This window comes from Podarcis vaucheri (genome assembly GCF_965113315.1).
Source record: "Podarcis vaucheri genome assembly, chromosome: 4".
Classification (NCBI taxonomy): domain Eukaryota; kingdom Metazoa; phylum Chordata; class Lepidosauria; order Squamata; family Lacertidae; genus Podarcis; species Podarcis vaucheri.
Window position 1 is genome coordinate 38270640 of NC_138762.1, and position 18715 is coordinate 38289354.

Below are 18715 nucleotides of genomic sequence, written 5' to 3' on the forward strand. Positions count from 1 at the left end.
TATTCATCACAATAAAATATATACTGTATATACTCGAGTATAAGCCGACCCAAATATAAGCTGAGGCACCTAATTTTAGCACAAAAAACTGGGAAAACTTATTGACTCAAGTATAAGCCAGTTCATCACAACACAAACCTGGGGTAGCGGCAGTGGTGGAGGAAGAACAAGCAGCCCAAAAGGGCTGCTTTCAGGCTGCTCGTTGCTCTGCCGCCGCAACCCACCTCTCACAAGGAGCCTCACAGGCATAGGAGCCGCGGTTGGGAGAGGCACAGCGCAGCACAGTGCCTCTCCCAACTGTGGCTCCTGTGCCTCCCCTTGTGAGAGGTGGGCTGCAGCGGCGGGATCAGCGGAGAGAAAGGGCTCCTTTCGGGCTGCTCGTCCCTCCTCCACCACCACCCGCCTCACTCGAGTACAAGCCAAGGGGGGCTTTTTCAGCATAAAAAATGTGCTGAAAAAGTTGGCTTATACTCGAGTATATACGGTACATGAGATTCAGGACAGACCAAAGAGAAATGAAGGAAGAGTGTATATCTCAAGAAGATAGAGATCGAGAAGATTAGCTGATAGCACTGATTAAGCACTGTGGTAGCTTAATGAAGGACTTTGTATAAAGGACTAATGTCAAATTTCCCAGTCCCAGTATTCCATGGTGCAAACTTTGTTCTTTTGATGCAAAAATATATGATCTTGTTTTCTTCCCTATAAACTTATTTTTGTGCTGGGTTTGTTTGGGATTTGTTAGAATGGTTTTATTGTTTTACATGTTTTACCTTTTATTTGCTTTTCACCTTTTTGATGTCACTTAATTTTTGTTTTAAGTGACTAATGAGTCTAATAATAATAAAGTTAACAATAACTATTATTATTGACTGCAGAACATATTCTTTTCTACTGTCCATTGTACAACCAGCTACATAAAAACATGTTATTCCCCTTTTTAAGTAGTTTAACATCCTACCTGTCTGATATTAACCTGGAGCTAAGTGCAAGGATTAGTTAGCTGAGTCTGTCTATAGTATCTATTAGAGTGGAGAATGGCACGGTTTAGTGAGAAGACACTCCAATGAAAATTTATGTTACTATATATCTTATATGGCTGTTTCTTTCTCTCTCTCTCTCTCTCTCTCTCTCTCTCTCTGTGTGTGTGTGTTTGTGTGTGTGTGTGTGTGTGTGTGTGTGTGTGTAAATGTATATGGATGTTTTAAGGTGGTCTACATCAGTAATGCCTAATAAAGGTCTGACAAAAGAAATAATAATAATAATAATAATAATAATAATAATAATAATAATAATGTTCAAATATTTCAGACTGGGCAAAAAACTTTTTTTGCCTCCCCCCCCCAATTCTTGTTGAACATTGAACGTTATCACCTTATTTTTGTAACTGAAATTCTTGTAATAAAATATTAACAATAATAAAACAAACAGTGAGCCTGAAGAAAGCTTTTGGAGAACCTGGAAGCTTGCTCACTGCTTTGCATTTTTGGTTACTGTTCTTCTTCTGTGTTGTGGGGGGGAAATAGATTTGGGCTAGTATTCTGAAAAGGGTTAAACTGGTGCTTTGAAATAAGGAGCATGGTGAAGCACAAATAAAGGAGAAAAGCAACAGGAAGTTGCTGGATGTGAAGTGGAAGCACAGAATTGTAGAGCTGGAACAGACTCAGAGGGTCCAATCCCCTGCAATGCAGGAATCTCAGTTAAAGCATCCATGACAGATAGCATGGAGTAGAGCCATTCATGGGGACATGGGGAAGAGAGGGCAGCTTTATTGGAAATCACTAAATAGAAGAACAAGAAGAGGCTCCATGGCATGGAAGATGTCTATTAAGTGTCAAGGTGCATTTCATAGTGACTGTCTTTTGTCTCATAATAGGCAGTTGAAACTTTAGGGCCCTAATATAATTTAATTTTTAAATGGCTTTGTGTTAGAGTGCTGGAGATAATGCATGACACTGCCTAATAATTGCACACATTTCCAGTATTCCCTGTTGTTCCTTTTTTTTAATTCCCGCAATTAAATTGTAATAAAAAGGGAGTATTTGGTGGCGGTGGGGTGGTAAGGAGAGTCTCCAACTAAAGAAGACTTGCTGTCTTCACCAAAATGTAGGCAGTTTCCTGCAGAATCTCATTTGTTTCTAAATGAGAAAATACGGTGGTAGGAGTAATACCACAAGGCATAATCTCCTCAGTCATTACATTACCTACTGTTAATTGACCTGGTTCCTTTAAAACTTCTAACAACTGCACACCATGCAGTTGACGAAAAGCTTTTGCATTCATGCCGATACTTCTTTGTATTACATCAGGAAGCCTGCATTTTCCACTATCTTTCCACTATCATTCCACTTTGCTGAAAAGACCATTTTCTCTGCTTTAAAGTAGGATGTAATTGTTTTCATTATTTTTTTTAAAAAATACTTCCTCAATAATAATGGCCCGGTGTAGAAATAAGGAATATATGCAGGTAGACGTGCATTGGCAGCCTCCCCAGGGTTTAGAAGGGAAAGCCAGATGAAAAGATTTTCTTTTCAGCTCACAGCAGAATCTGTACTGGGTAATAAAATATTTACATCAAGTAAGCAAGCTATTTAGCCTTCCCTTCCCCTAATTAATTTCGAGGGTGGTGGGGAGATGATTTATACATACTTTTTAGAAGTGGACACTGTAGATAAGTAACTTTAAAAAAAAATGCACTGACCACGTGTGGGGAATTTTGGTTAATTTATCTCTGATATTCCTCCCCTCCCCTCAGTAGCTAATAAACCGTTAAGAGGAACCGAACAGCAGTTAAACAACAACAACCAAATCATACTGTTTTCTGTTGATGAAGCCAAGCTGTTTAGCTTACAGAAAAGGAACAAAAATAGCTATTATCTGAATAGCTAAGGGATATCCAGGGGTCAACCAGTTCTGATTTAAAAAAACAACAACCCACAATATTTTTTTAAAAGGGGCCCAAGTTGACCTAGATGCTCCCGTTTAATTTTTGCACTTCTGAAATCTTGTTGTTGTTTAGTCGTGTCCAACTCTTCATGACCCCATGGACCAGAGCACGCCAGGCACTCCTGTCTTCCACTGCCTCCCGCGATTTGGTCAAACTCATGTTGGTAGTTTCGAGAACACTGTCCAACTATCTCGTCCTCTCTCGTCCCCTTCTCCTTATGCCCTCAATCTTTCCCAACATCAGGGTCTTTTCCAGGGAGTCTTCTCTTCTCATGACGTGGCCAGAGTATTGGAGCCTCAGTTTCAGGATCTGTCCTTCCAGTGAGCACTCAGGGCTGATTTCCTTAAGAATGGATACGTTTGATCTTCTTACAGTCCATGGGACTCTCAAGAGTGTCCTCCAGCACCATAATTCTGGAATCTTAAAAAGTGTTTACAAAGTGTATCATACCTTTAATGTTGTTTTAAAGTGCTCTGCTCCCAAAACATACTCCCTCCCCACTTTTAACCAGCATCTTTGTTACAACTTGGTACACAAGTTGTACACCTACTCAGTCAAATTGTTTCTTTTTCTTTCTTTATTTCTTTCTTTCTTTTCTCAGCGATGGCTATGAACAACTTTTACTGGAGAAGTTTTCTGTGATCCTGGGGTGAAATCCACACTGAATACACTTTTATTTGTGAGGCATCATTGTATTGTATTTTGCAAACAAAATTGCCACTCAAGGGGTACACTATGGAATACAGTGCCACTGGAAAGAGCAGTGAAAAAATGGGAAGGCCTTAGGCCCTGTGGTAATTGAAATCTAAATCATGCACATGCATGTTTAGCTCTGCACCTGCACAGACAGTAAATGCACTTTAATGGATGGGTGTATCTCTCCATCAACTTGCATAGGAAAAAGAGAATGACTGGATCCCCAGAAATGGCTTCTGGGTAGTGGAGGAAAGAAGCTCACTCTCTTTCAAAGACCCTTAGGTTTAAAGGGATCTTTGCGGAAGAGTGAGATTATACCCCCTTCCCTGACCATTTCTGGGGATACAGTCACTTGTCCACCACCACCCCAATCTTGGGCAAGTTAATAAAGAGAATGTTATCCCCAGTGCAAGCCAGTGGAGGAAGGAAAAAGAAGCTGGACCCACAGAAATGACAAGGTGGGGGTTGAGAATCCACCTGAGAAAGAATATATATATATATATATATATATATATATATATATATATATATATATATATTCTCATTAATGTAGAAAATTGCAGAAAACAGGGCAGAAGAGGCCAAATTACTGCAAGCTGGGGTCTGTGTGTCAAGTGTCATGTAGCACCAGTATAGAGGGAAACCTGCTAATTTGTATTAAGGTCCATTTGAGTAGAAGTAAACCCCATTAAACTCAGTGGGACACTTCTGAGAAGTTATAATAGGATTGTACTGGAATAAGAGGGTCCAATGACTAAACTCATGATGTGTTCAGGTGATTCAGAGCACTGCTCCTGAGCACACATGCCAGCTTGTTTGTTCACTGGTAAACGGATTATTATCATTATTCACAGGCCAGTTTACAATATAAAATTGTAAAATCAAAACACAGAATACATAACATAATAACAAAACAAAACCCAATAATCCCCTTCCCACAAACACATTTAATAGGCCATAGATTGTTTAATCAGCCAAAGGTCTGGTTGAAGAGAAACGTCTTTGCCTGGTGCCTATGTACCATGTCGTCCTCTATTCTGAATTTTTATTTCATAGTACATTTTCTGGCTCAGTGAAGGCATCAAATGAGTTTCCCCTAGAAATACTTTAAATATCTTCGATGACAGGACTTTGACACTGAATGTGTGAAGTAATAAGATTTTTGTGTGTTTGCCAAATATATACTAGATTTACTTAACCCCAAAGTGTTTGGAAAGAGCAGCTGAAGTTGGTTGAAGTGGGAAAGGTTTATCTCCCTGCCAGGCTTTAATCATATGCTGGAGAGGAACAGGGTATGGTAGAACTTTGGCTCAATATTTATTACAGAAGTCTGCATTCCAACACGTATTTATACTCTCTGCAAGAATAAATACAGAAGGGGAACCCAGTGCTATAGTTCTGGAGCAGTGCAAATAGAGGTTTGTTTCGCTGTCTATAAAGAGGCACCCCATAGGGCAGAGTATGAAACACCAGCCCCATCCATCATTAAAATCTCATCGTGACACCTTAATAGATATGTGTGCTTTCAGCAAATCATTATGCTCTAGGTTGCCAGGGGCACTTCGGTGGTACTTTTAGCTGTTATGCAAGAAGCCATGGATGGCACAGCCACTCTAACACGAAACCTTATAGGTACGTTTCTGCTGTACCACTGCGGGGATTTGGGATGCTATGAGATCACCTAATATCAGTGCAAGAACCCTATGCTCCAGGTCAATTTTATGGCAATGCCACCACCCTTTCCCTACTGATAGAAACTAGTTCATTAGGGACCACCATGATATTTTACAAAGTTCTGCACAGATGTTTTATGCTATTGTACTATGTACTAGTTACTGGAAAACCATGTCTTTGAGTGGAGGCATGGGTGGAGGAAGAGGGGGTGGGGGGAGAGCACCACCCCCGGCACTACGACCCTGGTGGGGTGGCCTCATGGCTGCCCCCCTTCCCCGCAGGGCGGCACGCCCCCACAGGCGGCACGTCATGCCCCCGGGACGCACGCCAACCATGCCTCCACCTGCTCTCTGCCCCCGGTGCCGGAGCATGAAGCTCCGCCACTGGTTGGAGGACTTACTGCAAAAATGTGGTGGGGTATTTATACTGAAAGTACTTCTGCATTTTGTGGAATTGCTATAGTCCCATATTCAAGCCATGTTGTTTTGGGTAGCTAATTCCAGAAAGGCAGCTGTATTAGTTAAGCAGAATGCTTCCAATTGAACCCTCTGTAATGTGCATCGAAATGTACATTAGCAAATACTCTTCCTTAAAAATTGTCACATTTATTACAGCCTTCATAACTAGAGACTACTTAATCTGTTGCATGAAACGTTATCCTTTGTAGCCGCTTCTTTCTGTTCATATCTAGTTCACATTTCAGTGCTACTTAGAAATACGTGTGTGTACACAGACATGCCTGATAGGTAAAGAGTAATCGTCCTTGCATCTCACAAAGGAGGTTTTTAGCCCAAGAAAGCTTAACCCCACAATACATTTGCTAGCCTTCAAAGTGCTACATGGATTGTGTTCAGTTTTGTCACTTAGATACAGTTGGGTACATTAGACTTTCAAACAAAGACACATCATTTGCCTTTGCTTTCAAGCTTGCTGTGTTTGAAGTGCTTATAAAAAAAATCAGAAGGGGTGTGTGTGTGTGTGTGTGTGTGTGTGAATGTTCACTAGTAATGTTGTGTCCTGACAGCCTACATCTTCTCCTAAAAGTGGTTTCATTCACATTCCTGAAGGTTTGTGTTGACTGGTAGTGTTCGCTTGTTACCGTAGCAACTTGGAGGGGTTAAAATGCATTGTTAGAAAGCAAAGCAAAAAGATCAACAGTGAAAGTCCCATGGGACATTTTTTTTTTCATGATGGCATTTAGTGTACATTAGCAGGAGAGCAAATAACCTTTTTTATCAGCTGGAAAAATGTTCAGTCTCCAACCTGAGTTCATCCCAGTGAAAATTCTAAAAATTATGTGGTGTTGTTTTCTTTTTTAAAAAAAAAAAAAAAGATCAGGACTTTGCTGTGATGTTATTCAAGAGAGAAATGGCTCTAAACAGTGTTTCTTCTTCTTCTTGGCACTGTATCAGAATTTCAGGATTTGAAGTGCCAAATTGAAATGCCATTCTTCTTCCTGTACCCTCGCAATACAATTTTATCGATGTTAGGGAATGGTTTTTCTCCTCTGTGAGCTTTTTTGGGGATTTTTAAAAAAGATAAATGGTGATTAATCTATAAATATTATATGGATCCTTTATGTAACTTGCAATTTTTGCATTTCTTTAGCGCCATCTAGTGGACTTAGTGTTGCATCCTTTAAATTAGAAAACAACTGTTTTCAACTTTAGCTCTAGATGAGATTTACAAATTTTAATTTAGAATATGACAAAAAATATTTTGGCTGGATGCATGACTGCTCACATGCTGTAGAAAATTGCCAATCATTTGCCTTATGTTAAACAAATGCTGACAAAATTGAAGTCTATGATGGCAATTAGAGTGCAACGCAGTTTATGGGGGTTTTTTGCATCTCTGTACATATATGAAAATAGGGACATTATTGAGTATATGTAACACTCCTGTTTTCATACTTATTTCGCCCTATTGCACAAAGTGAAACCATTATTTGTCTGCTTGTATGTATGTGGTCATTTATGCTGGTGTAGCCTTCCTGAGCTGGCTCCTGCAGCTTCTGTGCTAGCAAATTGAACATAGCGGTTTTCATTACATTTATGTGTTCATTTGTGGTCCCCTAGGGGTCTGCATTCTTCAGAATTTAAGAATGCTTAACAGACCGCTTATCTCTCAATAGATCTGAACATGCTTATTATAGAATAGATATCCATTCAGCAGTATTTACAGCCTGGGTTGGAGGATAACAGACAGATAGGAAAACTAGCAGTCCCCAAGTTGCCCAACGGAGGCAGTGTTTTGTCAGGGACTAGTAGTAGAAAATGGGACGCGAGTGGCGCTGTGGGCTAAAGCCTCAACGCCTAGGGCTTGCCGATCGAAAGGTCGGCGGTTCGAATCCCCGCGGCGGGGTGCGCTCCCGCTGTTCGGTCCCAGCGCCTGCCCACCTAGCAGTTCGAAAGCACCCTCAGGTGCAAGTAGATAAATAGGTACCGCTTACCAGCGGGAAGGTAAACGGCGTTCCGTGTGCGGCTCTGGCTCGCCAGAGCAGCGATGTCACGCTGGCCACGTGACCCGGAAGTGTCCCCGGACAGCGCTGGCCCCCGGCCAATAAATGTGAGATGGGCGCACAAACCCCACAGTCTGTCAAGACTGGCCCGTTCGGGCAGGGGTACCTTTACCTTTACCTTTAGTAGTAGAAAATAGGAATGCCTCTGGTAAATTGGCACAGTGTGTTTGCTCCCAAACTACTTATGCCCACAAAATTACTAGCCTGCAAAAGTTCTTATTAGCCATCTAAGAGACTAGTCAACTGTGTTTCCATGCTAGCCGCTGAAGAATGAAGTCCTCTGCTTCATGGCCACTATGGAAATACTAGCCCTTTCGTCATTTTGGCATCTGTTGGAGAATTTCCTCTTTCAACCAGCCCTCTAGGTAGATATTTCTGTCCCAGTTGCTATCCATATTGGATTTAAAATTGTTATGAAATATTATTATTATTTGTTTTCTACCAAGTAGGCTGTTGAAGGACTAATAAATCACTCAGTGTCCTCTGCTGCCCAAACATTTCTCTGCTGGCTATGTAAGATTTTCCTTCATCCATGACTGGCATGCAAACAAAATGGACTGTAGAGTATCAGTGGCATAGTCCATCCCTTGTCTACCTGCCCAGTGAGGGCTTGTCCACAAATGAGCATTATTTAGCTGTTAATACAATTCCCCCAACCATTTGAATTAGACTGTAGTAGTTCACACCCAAATGTATTTGAATTTGTATATGAGAAGCAACGTTGGTCTCCCATTCATGTCAGTAGGTGTCTCTTTTTGTGTTTGTTCCTGCCTTCCAAATGGTTGATTCTGTTATGCTGATTAAGTACCAATGGGGCATGTGTGCAGAAAACTGTGTGTGCACCTTGTGTTATTATTATTATTATTATTATTATTATTATTATTATTATTATTATTATTATTTTAAATGCTCACAAAAGCACATAGTTATTCTGCATTCTCAGCACACACTTGTGCAGTTTACTGTGCAAAGCTGAGGGATCGAAACATAAGGCTGTACTCCTCCTTCAGGAGCAAGCTAGAAATAGTTATGAGCAGAGCCGGAGATTAAATGAAAGCAAATTTTCAGCAGACACTTGGTCTGCTGTGCAATAACTGGCATAGACATTTTTAACTTGGCTTGCTTGTGCCAGTTTCTGGATTGGCACATATCAAAGGGCTCAAAACAATAGATAGATAAATAAATAGACAGACAGACAGACAGACAGACAGATGACAGAAAGAAAGATAAGCCTACACTCCTTTGTTCAGAAACACACTGGAAATAGTTTCAAGCACTACCCACAAAATGAATGAAAGCATGAAGGACATAGTGGGTGTGGAAAGCGGCGAAGCATAAAGTGACAATTGATCCACCCACCCAAAAATGCTGAAACAAATTGGCACAAGGCCCCCAAAAACAGGGTGAGGTAGCAGTGAGGACTCCTGAGACCCCAAGACCCCAGCATTTGCCTATGTTTTCTGCTGTGACTAGGTCAGAGGGAACTTACTGTTGTTGCTCTTTCAACCTTTCTGTAATGTATGAATTCCATACCACTGTATTTTTAAAAAAGTCAGTTCTTCCATTGACAAAGAAATAGCCTCATAATATAATTCAGTACACTTCGCGGAGTTCAATTAATTGTAATGCACTCTGAATCAAGCCGAAGGTGTGTTAGTTACTCTGGAGAGGACCTATAAATGAATCTCCTCTCGGCTGTGCCAATTTTGTCTTCAAGATAAGTGAAAATGGGTTTGCTAAATTGAACTGATTCTTCTACTTTACAAAATGTCGAGGCTTTTGTCCCCCATTGTTCTCCTAAAGCAGCTACTGCCCCAGGGATCTAGCCAACTTTAGTCTCACTCTTTTAAAACGTCCATGAAGAAATCTTCCACCAAGTCCAGTATGTTGTACAAATAAAGGAAATGGATGTTTAGTTTACATTTTCCTAGTAAATTAAAGAATAAATTTACTAGATTTTGAAGACAAAAGTTGTTGTTTTTAGCAGTAGACAAACTATTAACTGGAATCCATAAATATAAAATACAGTGCATTAAATATTCCTCTCTCTTCCTTTTTAATAGGACTTGGATTGTACACAGTAAACACAGTATATGGAGATGCCATTATTTTGCCTTGCCATTTAGAAGTTCCTAATGATCTTAGGTTTGGAAAATGGAAATATGTAAGTATAGCTTATATCCAGTTATTTCTGTTATTGCAATGTGGGGACAAGTTTGTGAGACTGGTGGTGAGAATAAGTATAATTGAGCTGATGCATGTTAAGGACTTGTCACACTTAGGGAGATAAGAGCCATCAATATGCACTGAGTAATTTTGAGATGTATAATTTGCTTGTTATAGAAAGTGATTCATTGCAGTGAAAAAGTTATCAGCATCTATTTCTTATGTTCAGAATGTTGCACACCCTGCTGTATTTTATGCTCACTACAGTAATGTGAGTTGAGTCAACAGAATCAATGAATGTGTTTCATTTTGCATCTGAAAGTGCATAGAGTTTACAAAGGGGACCTAATAAAGGCACAGCAGAGTGGTGATACAATTGTCGAGGTTCCCTGAGGCTACTGTAGGATAAACAAGCCGTTCTCCCTGATGTTAACAAAACCTACAATTGTGATATATATCATGCTCAGGGTCACAGAATGACTTTCCTTGATGGTCTCTGCAAAAATAGGTGTAAAAGAGTGTGTACATGCATTGATGTGAATAAGCCCAGTGCAGTACACAGAGGTTTTAGGAATGCAAAACGTCAAGCTGATGTTAGTATCAAACCAAAGTGTCAATGCAGTTGTTTGGTTAAAACAGCAAAGTAACCAAAAGAAGACTAGGCTCTGATAGAGACCAACAAGTAGGGCTTGCAACAAAATGTTGCCATGTGGAGTGCTCATGTTCAGTGTTCCTTCAATGAAAGAAGAAGAAGAAGAAGAAGAAGAAGAAGAAGAAGAAGAAGAAGAAGAAGAGTTGTTTGGATTTGATATCCCACTTTATCACTACCCAAAGGAGTCTCAAAGCGGCTAACATTCTCCTTTCCCTTCCTCCCCCACAACAAACACTCTGTGAGGTGAGTGGGGCTGAGAGACTTCAAAAAAGTGTGACTAGCCCAAGGTCACCCAGCAGCTGTATGTGGAGGAGCAGAGATGCGAACCCAGTTCCCCAGATTACGAGACTACCGCTCTTAACCACTACACCACACTGGCTCAATTCCCTACTCTATCACCTCAAAGACCTTTCAATTCCCTACTCTATCACCTCAAAGTCAATCAGGACTCCATAGCCAATGACCACACCATTTTTGATCTCTCTGTCTCTCCCCACCAAGGGGTTTTTTTCTAATTGTTTTGTGTACACAGCAAACTTAAGTTTTGCCAAGCATTTTGATATCGCTTGATTGTGAGGGGTACTATTGTAGCTACTGAAGGACCAGGCACTTGGCACATGGAGATCAGATTAAAGTAGGCCTGTGACCAAATGTCAAAGTGTGGTATGCTCTCTGTCCAGGTTTCCAGCCATTCAATTTTATTATACCTCTGGGTTTTCTTCCCCTACCCTCAGCAATTTTTCACCATTCAGTGCTTACTGAACATGCTCACCTCTCATTGGACTGCCTTAGTATATATCTCTGTCTGTCCTTCCTCTAATAAATAATGGTGACAAGAGAGTTATGGGCCTTTAAGATGAAATAAATGGGATAAATCACTGGTACAGATGGCACACATCCAAGAAAACTGAAATGTGAAATTGTGATCTTCTACCAATAATATGTTCCTAAGACTTTCCAATTCTCAGGTTTGGAAGCCAAAGTAACACCAATTTTGAAAAAGGGACCCAGGGAGATATGGAAATTGCAGGCTGGTTATCTTAACATTTTTCCAGAAAAAACTGGTGAAAGCATCTTTGAAGATAAAATTACCAAGCATACAGAATAACAGGTTTTGTTGATGAACCAGCCTGGCTTCTACAAAGTAAATCCTATCTAACTAAGCTTCTGGAGTTCTTTGGGATTTGTCAAATAAGCATGTGGCTCAAGATAATCCATTATACATTGTGCACTCTCAAACAGCTTGATAAACTAAGGTTGCCATATTTCAAAAAGTGAAAATCCAGACACAAAAGTTATTGAGCTTTGAGTTGTTGCAGGTTTTTTTGCAGAATCTCAAAAACCACACTACTGACATGGGCTGCCATATGTCCGGATTTTAGCGATTTTTATCCGGACACTGTTTACAAGGGCTGAATACTGGCTATGTCTGGGAAATTCTGGGTGCATGGCAACCCTAGATAAACTCCCTCACTGAAGACTCCTGAGTAAACTTAGCAGTCATGGTATGAGAGGAGGGTTCCCCTTAAGAATCAACTAAAGAACCAGAACCAGAGAGTAAGAATAAGTGGACAGTTTTCACAATGGTAGTGGGGTCCACCAAGGATTTGTATTGGGACTGACACTTTAAATAATGCTAAATAATGTTCATAAGTAATGTGGAGTTAGAGGTGAGCAGTGAGTGGGCCAAGTTAGTGCTGTTATTAAAAACCTGCAAGGAGCATCCACCACCTCTCATAGGAATCTGCAGTTGCATTGCTCTTGAACGAATGATTGGTGCAGTGCCCTTACAAATTCAGTATGATTTAATCAGTTCATAATTTCTTTTGTGTAATTTTAGAGAGGGTACTAGATAGATAAGAATACACTAATAGACTTTGACTCTTTTATTCTAGGAAATGGCAAACAAGGCTTCGGAGTTTATTGCCTTCCGATCTGCAACCAAAAAAACCGTACAGTATGATGATGTCCTGGAATACAAAGACAGATTAAATCTCTCTGAAAATTATACACTATCAATTAGTAATGCAAGAATCAGTGATGAAAAGAGATTTGTGTGCATGCTTGTAACAGAGGATAATGTCTTTGAACAACCTACAATAGTAAAGGTGTTCAGTAAGTACCAAGTAATCTTATTACCTACCAACAAAGATGTTCACTAGTGTGTGGCCTTTACATAGAAAATTCCTAGCATGAGATGTCAATAAACCATACAGATGGGTCAGGTGTTCTGTAATTTTGTTTATAGCATTCGTATAACCAAATTTTTAGCTAAGGTAAAGGTAAAGGTACCCCTGCCCGAACGGGCCAGTCTTGACAGACTCTGGGGTTTGTGCGCCCATCTCACTCAAGAGGCCGGGGGCCAGCGCTGTCCGGAGACACTTCCGGGTCACGTGGCCAGTGTGACAAAGCTGCATCTGGCGAGCCAGCGCAGCACACGGAACGCCGTTTACCTTCCCGCTGGTAAGCGGTCCCTATTTATCTACTTGCACCCGGGGGTGCTTTCGAACTGCTAGGTTGGCAGGCGCTGGGACCGAGCAGCGGGAGCGCACCCCGCCGCGTGGATTCGAACCGCCGACCTTTCGATTGGCAAGCCCTAGGCGCTGAGGCTTTTACCCACAGCACCACCCGCGTCCCCAAATTTTTAGCTTGTTGTTGTTGTTGTTGTTTAGTCGTTTAGTCGTGTCCGACTCTTCGTGACCCCATGGACCAGAGCACGCCAGGCACTTCTGTCCTCCACTGCCTCCCGCAGTTTGATCAAACTCATGCTAGTAGCTTCAAGAACACCATCCAACCATCTCATTCTCTGTCGTCCCCTTCTCCTTGTGCCCTCCATCTTTCCCAACATCAGGGTCTTTTCCAGGGAGTCCTCTCTTCTCATGAGGTGGCCAAAGTATTGGAGCCTCAGCTTCACGATCTGTCCTTCCAGTGAGCACTCAGGGCTGATTTCCTTCAGAATGGAGAGGTTTGATCTTCTTGCAGTCCATGGGACTCTCAAGAGTCTCCTCCAGCACCATAATTCAAAAGCATCAATTCTTCGGCGATCAGCCTTCTTTATGGTCCAGCTCTCACTTCCATACATCACTACTGGGAAAACCATGGCTTTTACTATACGGACCTTTGTTGGCAAGGTGATGTCTCTGCTTTTTAAGATGTTGTCTAGGTTTGCCATCGCCTTTCTCCCAAGGAGCAGGCGTCTTTTAATTTCGTGACTGCTGTCACCATCTGCACTGATCATGGAGCCCAAGAAAGTAAAATCTCTCACTGCCTCCATTTCTTCCCCATCTATTTGCCAGGAGTTGATGGGCCCAGTGGCCATGATCTTCGTTTTTTTGATGTTGAGCTTGAGACCATATTTTGCACTCTCCTCTTTCACCCTCATTAAAAGGTTCTTTAATTCCTCTTCACTTTCTGCCATCAAGGTTGTGTCATCTGCATATCTGAGGTTGTTGATATTTCTTCCGGCAATCTTAATTCCGGCTTGGGATTCATCCAGCCCAGCCTTTCGCATGATGAATTCTGCATATAAGTTAAATAAGCAGGGAGACAATATACAGCCTTGCCGTACTCCTTTCCCAATTTGGAACCAATCAGTTGTTCCATATCCAGTTCTAACTGTAGCTTCTTGTCCCACATAGAGATTTCGCAGGAGACAGATGAGGTGATCAGGCACTCCCATTTCTTTAAGAACTTGCCATAGTTTGCTGTGGTCAACACAGTCAAAGGCTTTTGCATAGTCAATGAAGCAGAAGTAGATGTCTTTCTGGAACTCTCTGGCTTTCTCCATAATCCAGCGCATGTTTGCAATTTGGTCTCTGGTTCCTCTGCCTCTTCTAAATCCAGCTTGCACTTCTGGGAGTTCTCGGTCCACATACTGCTTGAGCCTTCCTTGTAGAATTTTAAGCATAACCTTGCTAGCATGTGAAATGAGTGAAATTGTGCGGTAGTTGGAGCATTCTTTGGCACTGCCTTTCTTTGGGATTGGAATGTAGACTGATCTTCTCCAATCCTCTGGCCACTGCTGAGTTTTCCAAACTTGCTGGCATATTGAGTGTAGCACCTTAACAGCATCATCTTTTAAAATTTTAAACAGTTCAGCTGGAATACCATCACTTCCACTGGCCTTGTTATTTGCAGTGCTTTCTAAGGCCCATTTGACTTCACTCTCCAGGATGTCTGGCTCAAGGTCAGCAACCACACTACCTGGGGTGTACGAGACACCCATATCTTTCTGGTATAATTCCTCTGTGTATTCTTGCCACCTCTTCTTGATGTCTTCTGCTTCAGTTAGATCTTTACCACTTTTGTCCTTTATTATGGTAATCTTTGTACGAAATGTTCCTTTCATATTTCCGATTTTCTTGAACAGATCTCTGGTTCTTCCCATTCTGTTGCTTTCCTCTATTTCTTTGCATTGCTCGTTTAAGAAGGCCTTCTTGTCTCTCCTTGCTGTTCTTTGGAAATCTGCATTCAATTTCCTGTATCTTTCACTATCTCCCTCGCATTTTGCTTGCCTTCTCTCCTCCGCTATTTGTAAGGCCTCGTTGGACAGCCACTTTGCTTTCTTGCATTACTTTTTCATTGGGATGGTTTTAGTTGCTGCCTCCTGTATAATGTTGCGAGCCTCCATCCATAGTTCTTCAGGCACTCTGTCCAGCAAATCTAAATCCTTAAACCTGTTCCTCACTTCCACTGTGTATTCATAAGGGATTTGGTTTAGATTGTATCTTACCTGTCCAGTGGTTTTTCCTACTTTCTTCAGTTTAAGCTTGAATTTTGCTATAAGGAGCTGATGATCTGAGCCACAGTCAGCTCCAGGTCTTGTTTTTGCTGACTGTATAGAGCTTCTCCATCTTTGGCTGCAGAGAATATAATCAATCTGATTTCGATGTTGCCCATCTGGGGATGTCCATGTGTAGAGTCGTCTCTTGTGTTGTTGGAAAAGCGTGTTTGTGATGACCAGCTTGTTCTCTTGACAGAACTCTATTAGCCTTTGCCCTGCTTCATTTTGATCTCCAAGGCCAAACTTGCCAGTTGTTCCTTTTATCTCTTGATTCCCTACTTTAGCATTCCAATCCCCTATAATGAGCAGAACATCCTTCTTTGGTTTCACTTCGATAAGGTTTTGTAAGTCTTCATAGAACTGGTCAATTTCAGTTTCTTCAGCACCAGTAGTTGGTGCATAAACTTGGATTACTGTGATGTTAAAAGGTCTGCCTTGGATTCGTATCGAGATCATTCTATCATTTTTGAGACTGCATCCCAGTACAGCTTTCGCCACTCTTTTGTTGACTATGAGGGCCACTCCATTTCTCTTACGGGTTTCTTGCCCACAGTAGTAGATATGGTAGTCATCCGAACTGAATTCGCCCATTCCCGTCCATTTTAGCTCACTGATGCCCAGGATGTCAATATTTATTCTTGCCATCTCATTTTTGACCACATCCAACTTACCCAGGTTCATGGTTCTTACATTCCAGGTTCCTATGCAATATTTTTCTTTACAGCATTGGACTTTCCTTTCGCTTCCATGCATATCCACAACTGAGCGTCCTTTCGGCTTTGGCCCAGCCGCTTCATCAGCTCTGGATCTACTTGTACTTGTCCTCCGCTCTTCCCCAGTAGCATGTTGGACACCTTCCGACCTGAGGGGCTCATCTTCCAGTGTCATAACTTTTATATGCCTGTTGTCTTTGTCCATGGAGTTTTCTTGGCAGGGATACTGGAGTGGCTTGCCGATTCCTACTCCAGGTGGATCACGTTTGGTCAAAACTCTCCACTATGACCTGTTCATCTTGTGTGCCCTGCTCGGCGTAGTTCATAGCTTCTCTGAGTTCTTCAAGCCCCTTCGCCACGGCAAGGCAGTGATCCATGAAGGGGAATTTTTAGCTACTGGTGTCTAAAAGGGAACTTCAAATGTTCACTTCTGCTCCAAGCAAGCAAAGTGTTAAAGGCGTGATGGTGACAATTCTATATATGCATACAAGTGAATCTCAATTTAAACTTAATTCACTTATGCAATTGCAAGCTTACACAGATTGCAAACAAATGGCAGGAGATCCTTGCTTACCAGGCTCTGGGGGCTGTCATGAGATCTCCTCCACAGGGTTTCCCTTGCACAAAAATAGCTTCTATGCCCTGTACCTTGCTTACAGTCCCTGGAACATTCTCATGAGCGCTCTGGGAACCTCCCGCAAGATCTCATGGGGCTGTCTGAGATCTCACGGGAGCCTCCAGAGACCTTGCCACAATCCTGTAAGCAAGGTGGGGGGTTAAAAACCCTTTCCATGAAGAATTTTCCCTTTACAGAAATAGCTTTGTTTTGGACTGCAGTCAAAGAATATATAAACATTAGGGACAAGCCCCAGTGCACTGCTTTGTTTACTGAATGGAAAATTGGTATATAAATGATTTTAAATAATAAGATATATAATATAATACTTTCCTCAATACCTCTTTTAGCCTGTAAGAATGGGCTGCAGAAGTCATAATTGCCTTATTGATTGATTCGATTTATTTACCCCTCTATAGCCGCAGGATGATGATGATGATGATGGCACGTTACTAAATTTCTGGAAACATAGCTCAAATCTTAACAATTTATGATGTGATAGTTCAATATTTATTTATTTAAATTACAGAACAACCATCACAGCCTGAAATTATAAGTCGAGCAACATTTTTAGAAACAGAACAGCTAAAAACGGTAAGTGAGCCTTCTCTGTTAAACTCCTTCAAATTGTCTGCTTTTCCCCCCATGTTGTAAACAGCCATTGTAAACAATCATCAATACAAATTTCCCTGGGCTAATTAATACAACCTACAAGCTCCATACAAATGTATATTGCTATTTCCAAACCCAAAGCCTCTGAGGAACATACATAAAACCCTAAAGGTTGAAGCAAAAAAGGGGTTGATAAATAAATGAAACAAAATACTGGATAGGATTTGGCCTATTATGGATTTATTACTTGAGTGTTCTGTATTAAAGAGAATAACCTAACCTTGCTATATAGTAAAACAGTAAGGCTGTTGTCAGCTGCAGTTCACATGGCCACAATAGCTCCAGCATGACAACAGAACAGCAGGCAGCTGATCAAGCAAGCAGCACAAGTAGCAGGTGGCCCAAGCAAACTGTTCAAAGGTTTGTAGAAGGGACTTCAGAGGGTGAAGTTACAGAAGCTACACCCACCCCCTTTAAATTGAGGATTAGGGCAAGATGTTTAGGGTTTGGGTTGAACTGTGTCTGGATGAGATGGAACAAGTTGTGTGGGGTTATAAAGGTTGTCAGGTGTAAAGGAATGAAGGGTTGGCCAGCTGTGGGGCAAGGGGGTTGCAAAGTTGTTGGTGGGGTTGGCTAACAGGTGCAGCAACCCCTATTATTAAAAATTAATGTTATAATTAACTTAAGACACAGTGTATGCATATGAAAAATCCACAACCTTTGACTAACTCACCACCAAATAACAAGCAAGATAAGGCTGTAGTAACAAAAACTTTTATCATTGGTTCTAAAATACAATGACCCTTAGTATAATAAAGTGTTGCTATAGTTCCCAACAAAGGAGCAAATGGAATTTTATTGCCTTGGTGTGCCATAGGATGTTTCATATGCTACGGCCCTCAGTGCTTAAATGAGTGATGCTGTTGAATGAGACAACCATGCATGACTCATTTATGCTCCTTATTGCCTTTTACACAGCCATTTGGTGTTACCATAATTCCTCCTTTCAATAAGTCCCAAATTAAGAGAGTAGTTTTTCTCATACCTGCTTAGGATAATGAAATCAGAGCCACTATGTCTATATAAAGGAGTGCTGGCATTTGCTGATTTATATTAGGGTGGGGAAGAAGGTTTCTCAACTGCATCATTTATGTAGCGAGTAAATAAAGCGCATCCTTGTTTTACCTGTTCCATTTTGTAAATACTGAATCTGAAAGAAAACACACAGGTCCCAGTTCAAATGTTAACATTATTGTTGGGCTACAGCTGCTGCGTAAGAAACATCAGTTGTTGACCCAATGAAGTAACTGATTTTTCCCATAGATGCTGCCAATC

At 41.3% G+C, this 18715-nt stretch overlaps 1 protein-coding gene across 5 annotated transcripts in view; it reads left to right on the forward strand.

Annotated features, from left to right (window-relative positions):
- The window catches only part of ALCAM (activated leukocyte cell adhesion molecule), a 122890-nt gene that overhangs the window by 68693 nt on the left and 35482 nt on the right, over positions 1–18715 (forward strand). For all 5 annotated transcript variants that reach the window (XR_014218861.1, XM_082219741.1, XM_082219740.1 and 2 more), the window contains exons 2-4: positions 9902–10002; positions 12552–12771; positions 17298–17362. Coding sequence is in view for 4 of the 5 variants with exons in the window: in XM_082219741.1 (XP_082075867.1) it covers positions 9902–10002; positions 12552–12771; positions 17298–17362 (386 nt within the window). In the remaining variant the exon portion in view is untranslated. The remainder of the gene's footprint in view (positions 1–9901; positions 10003–12551; positions 12772–17297; positions 17363–18715) is intronic.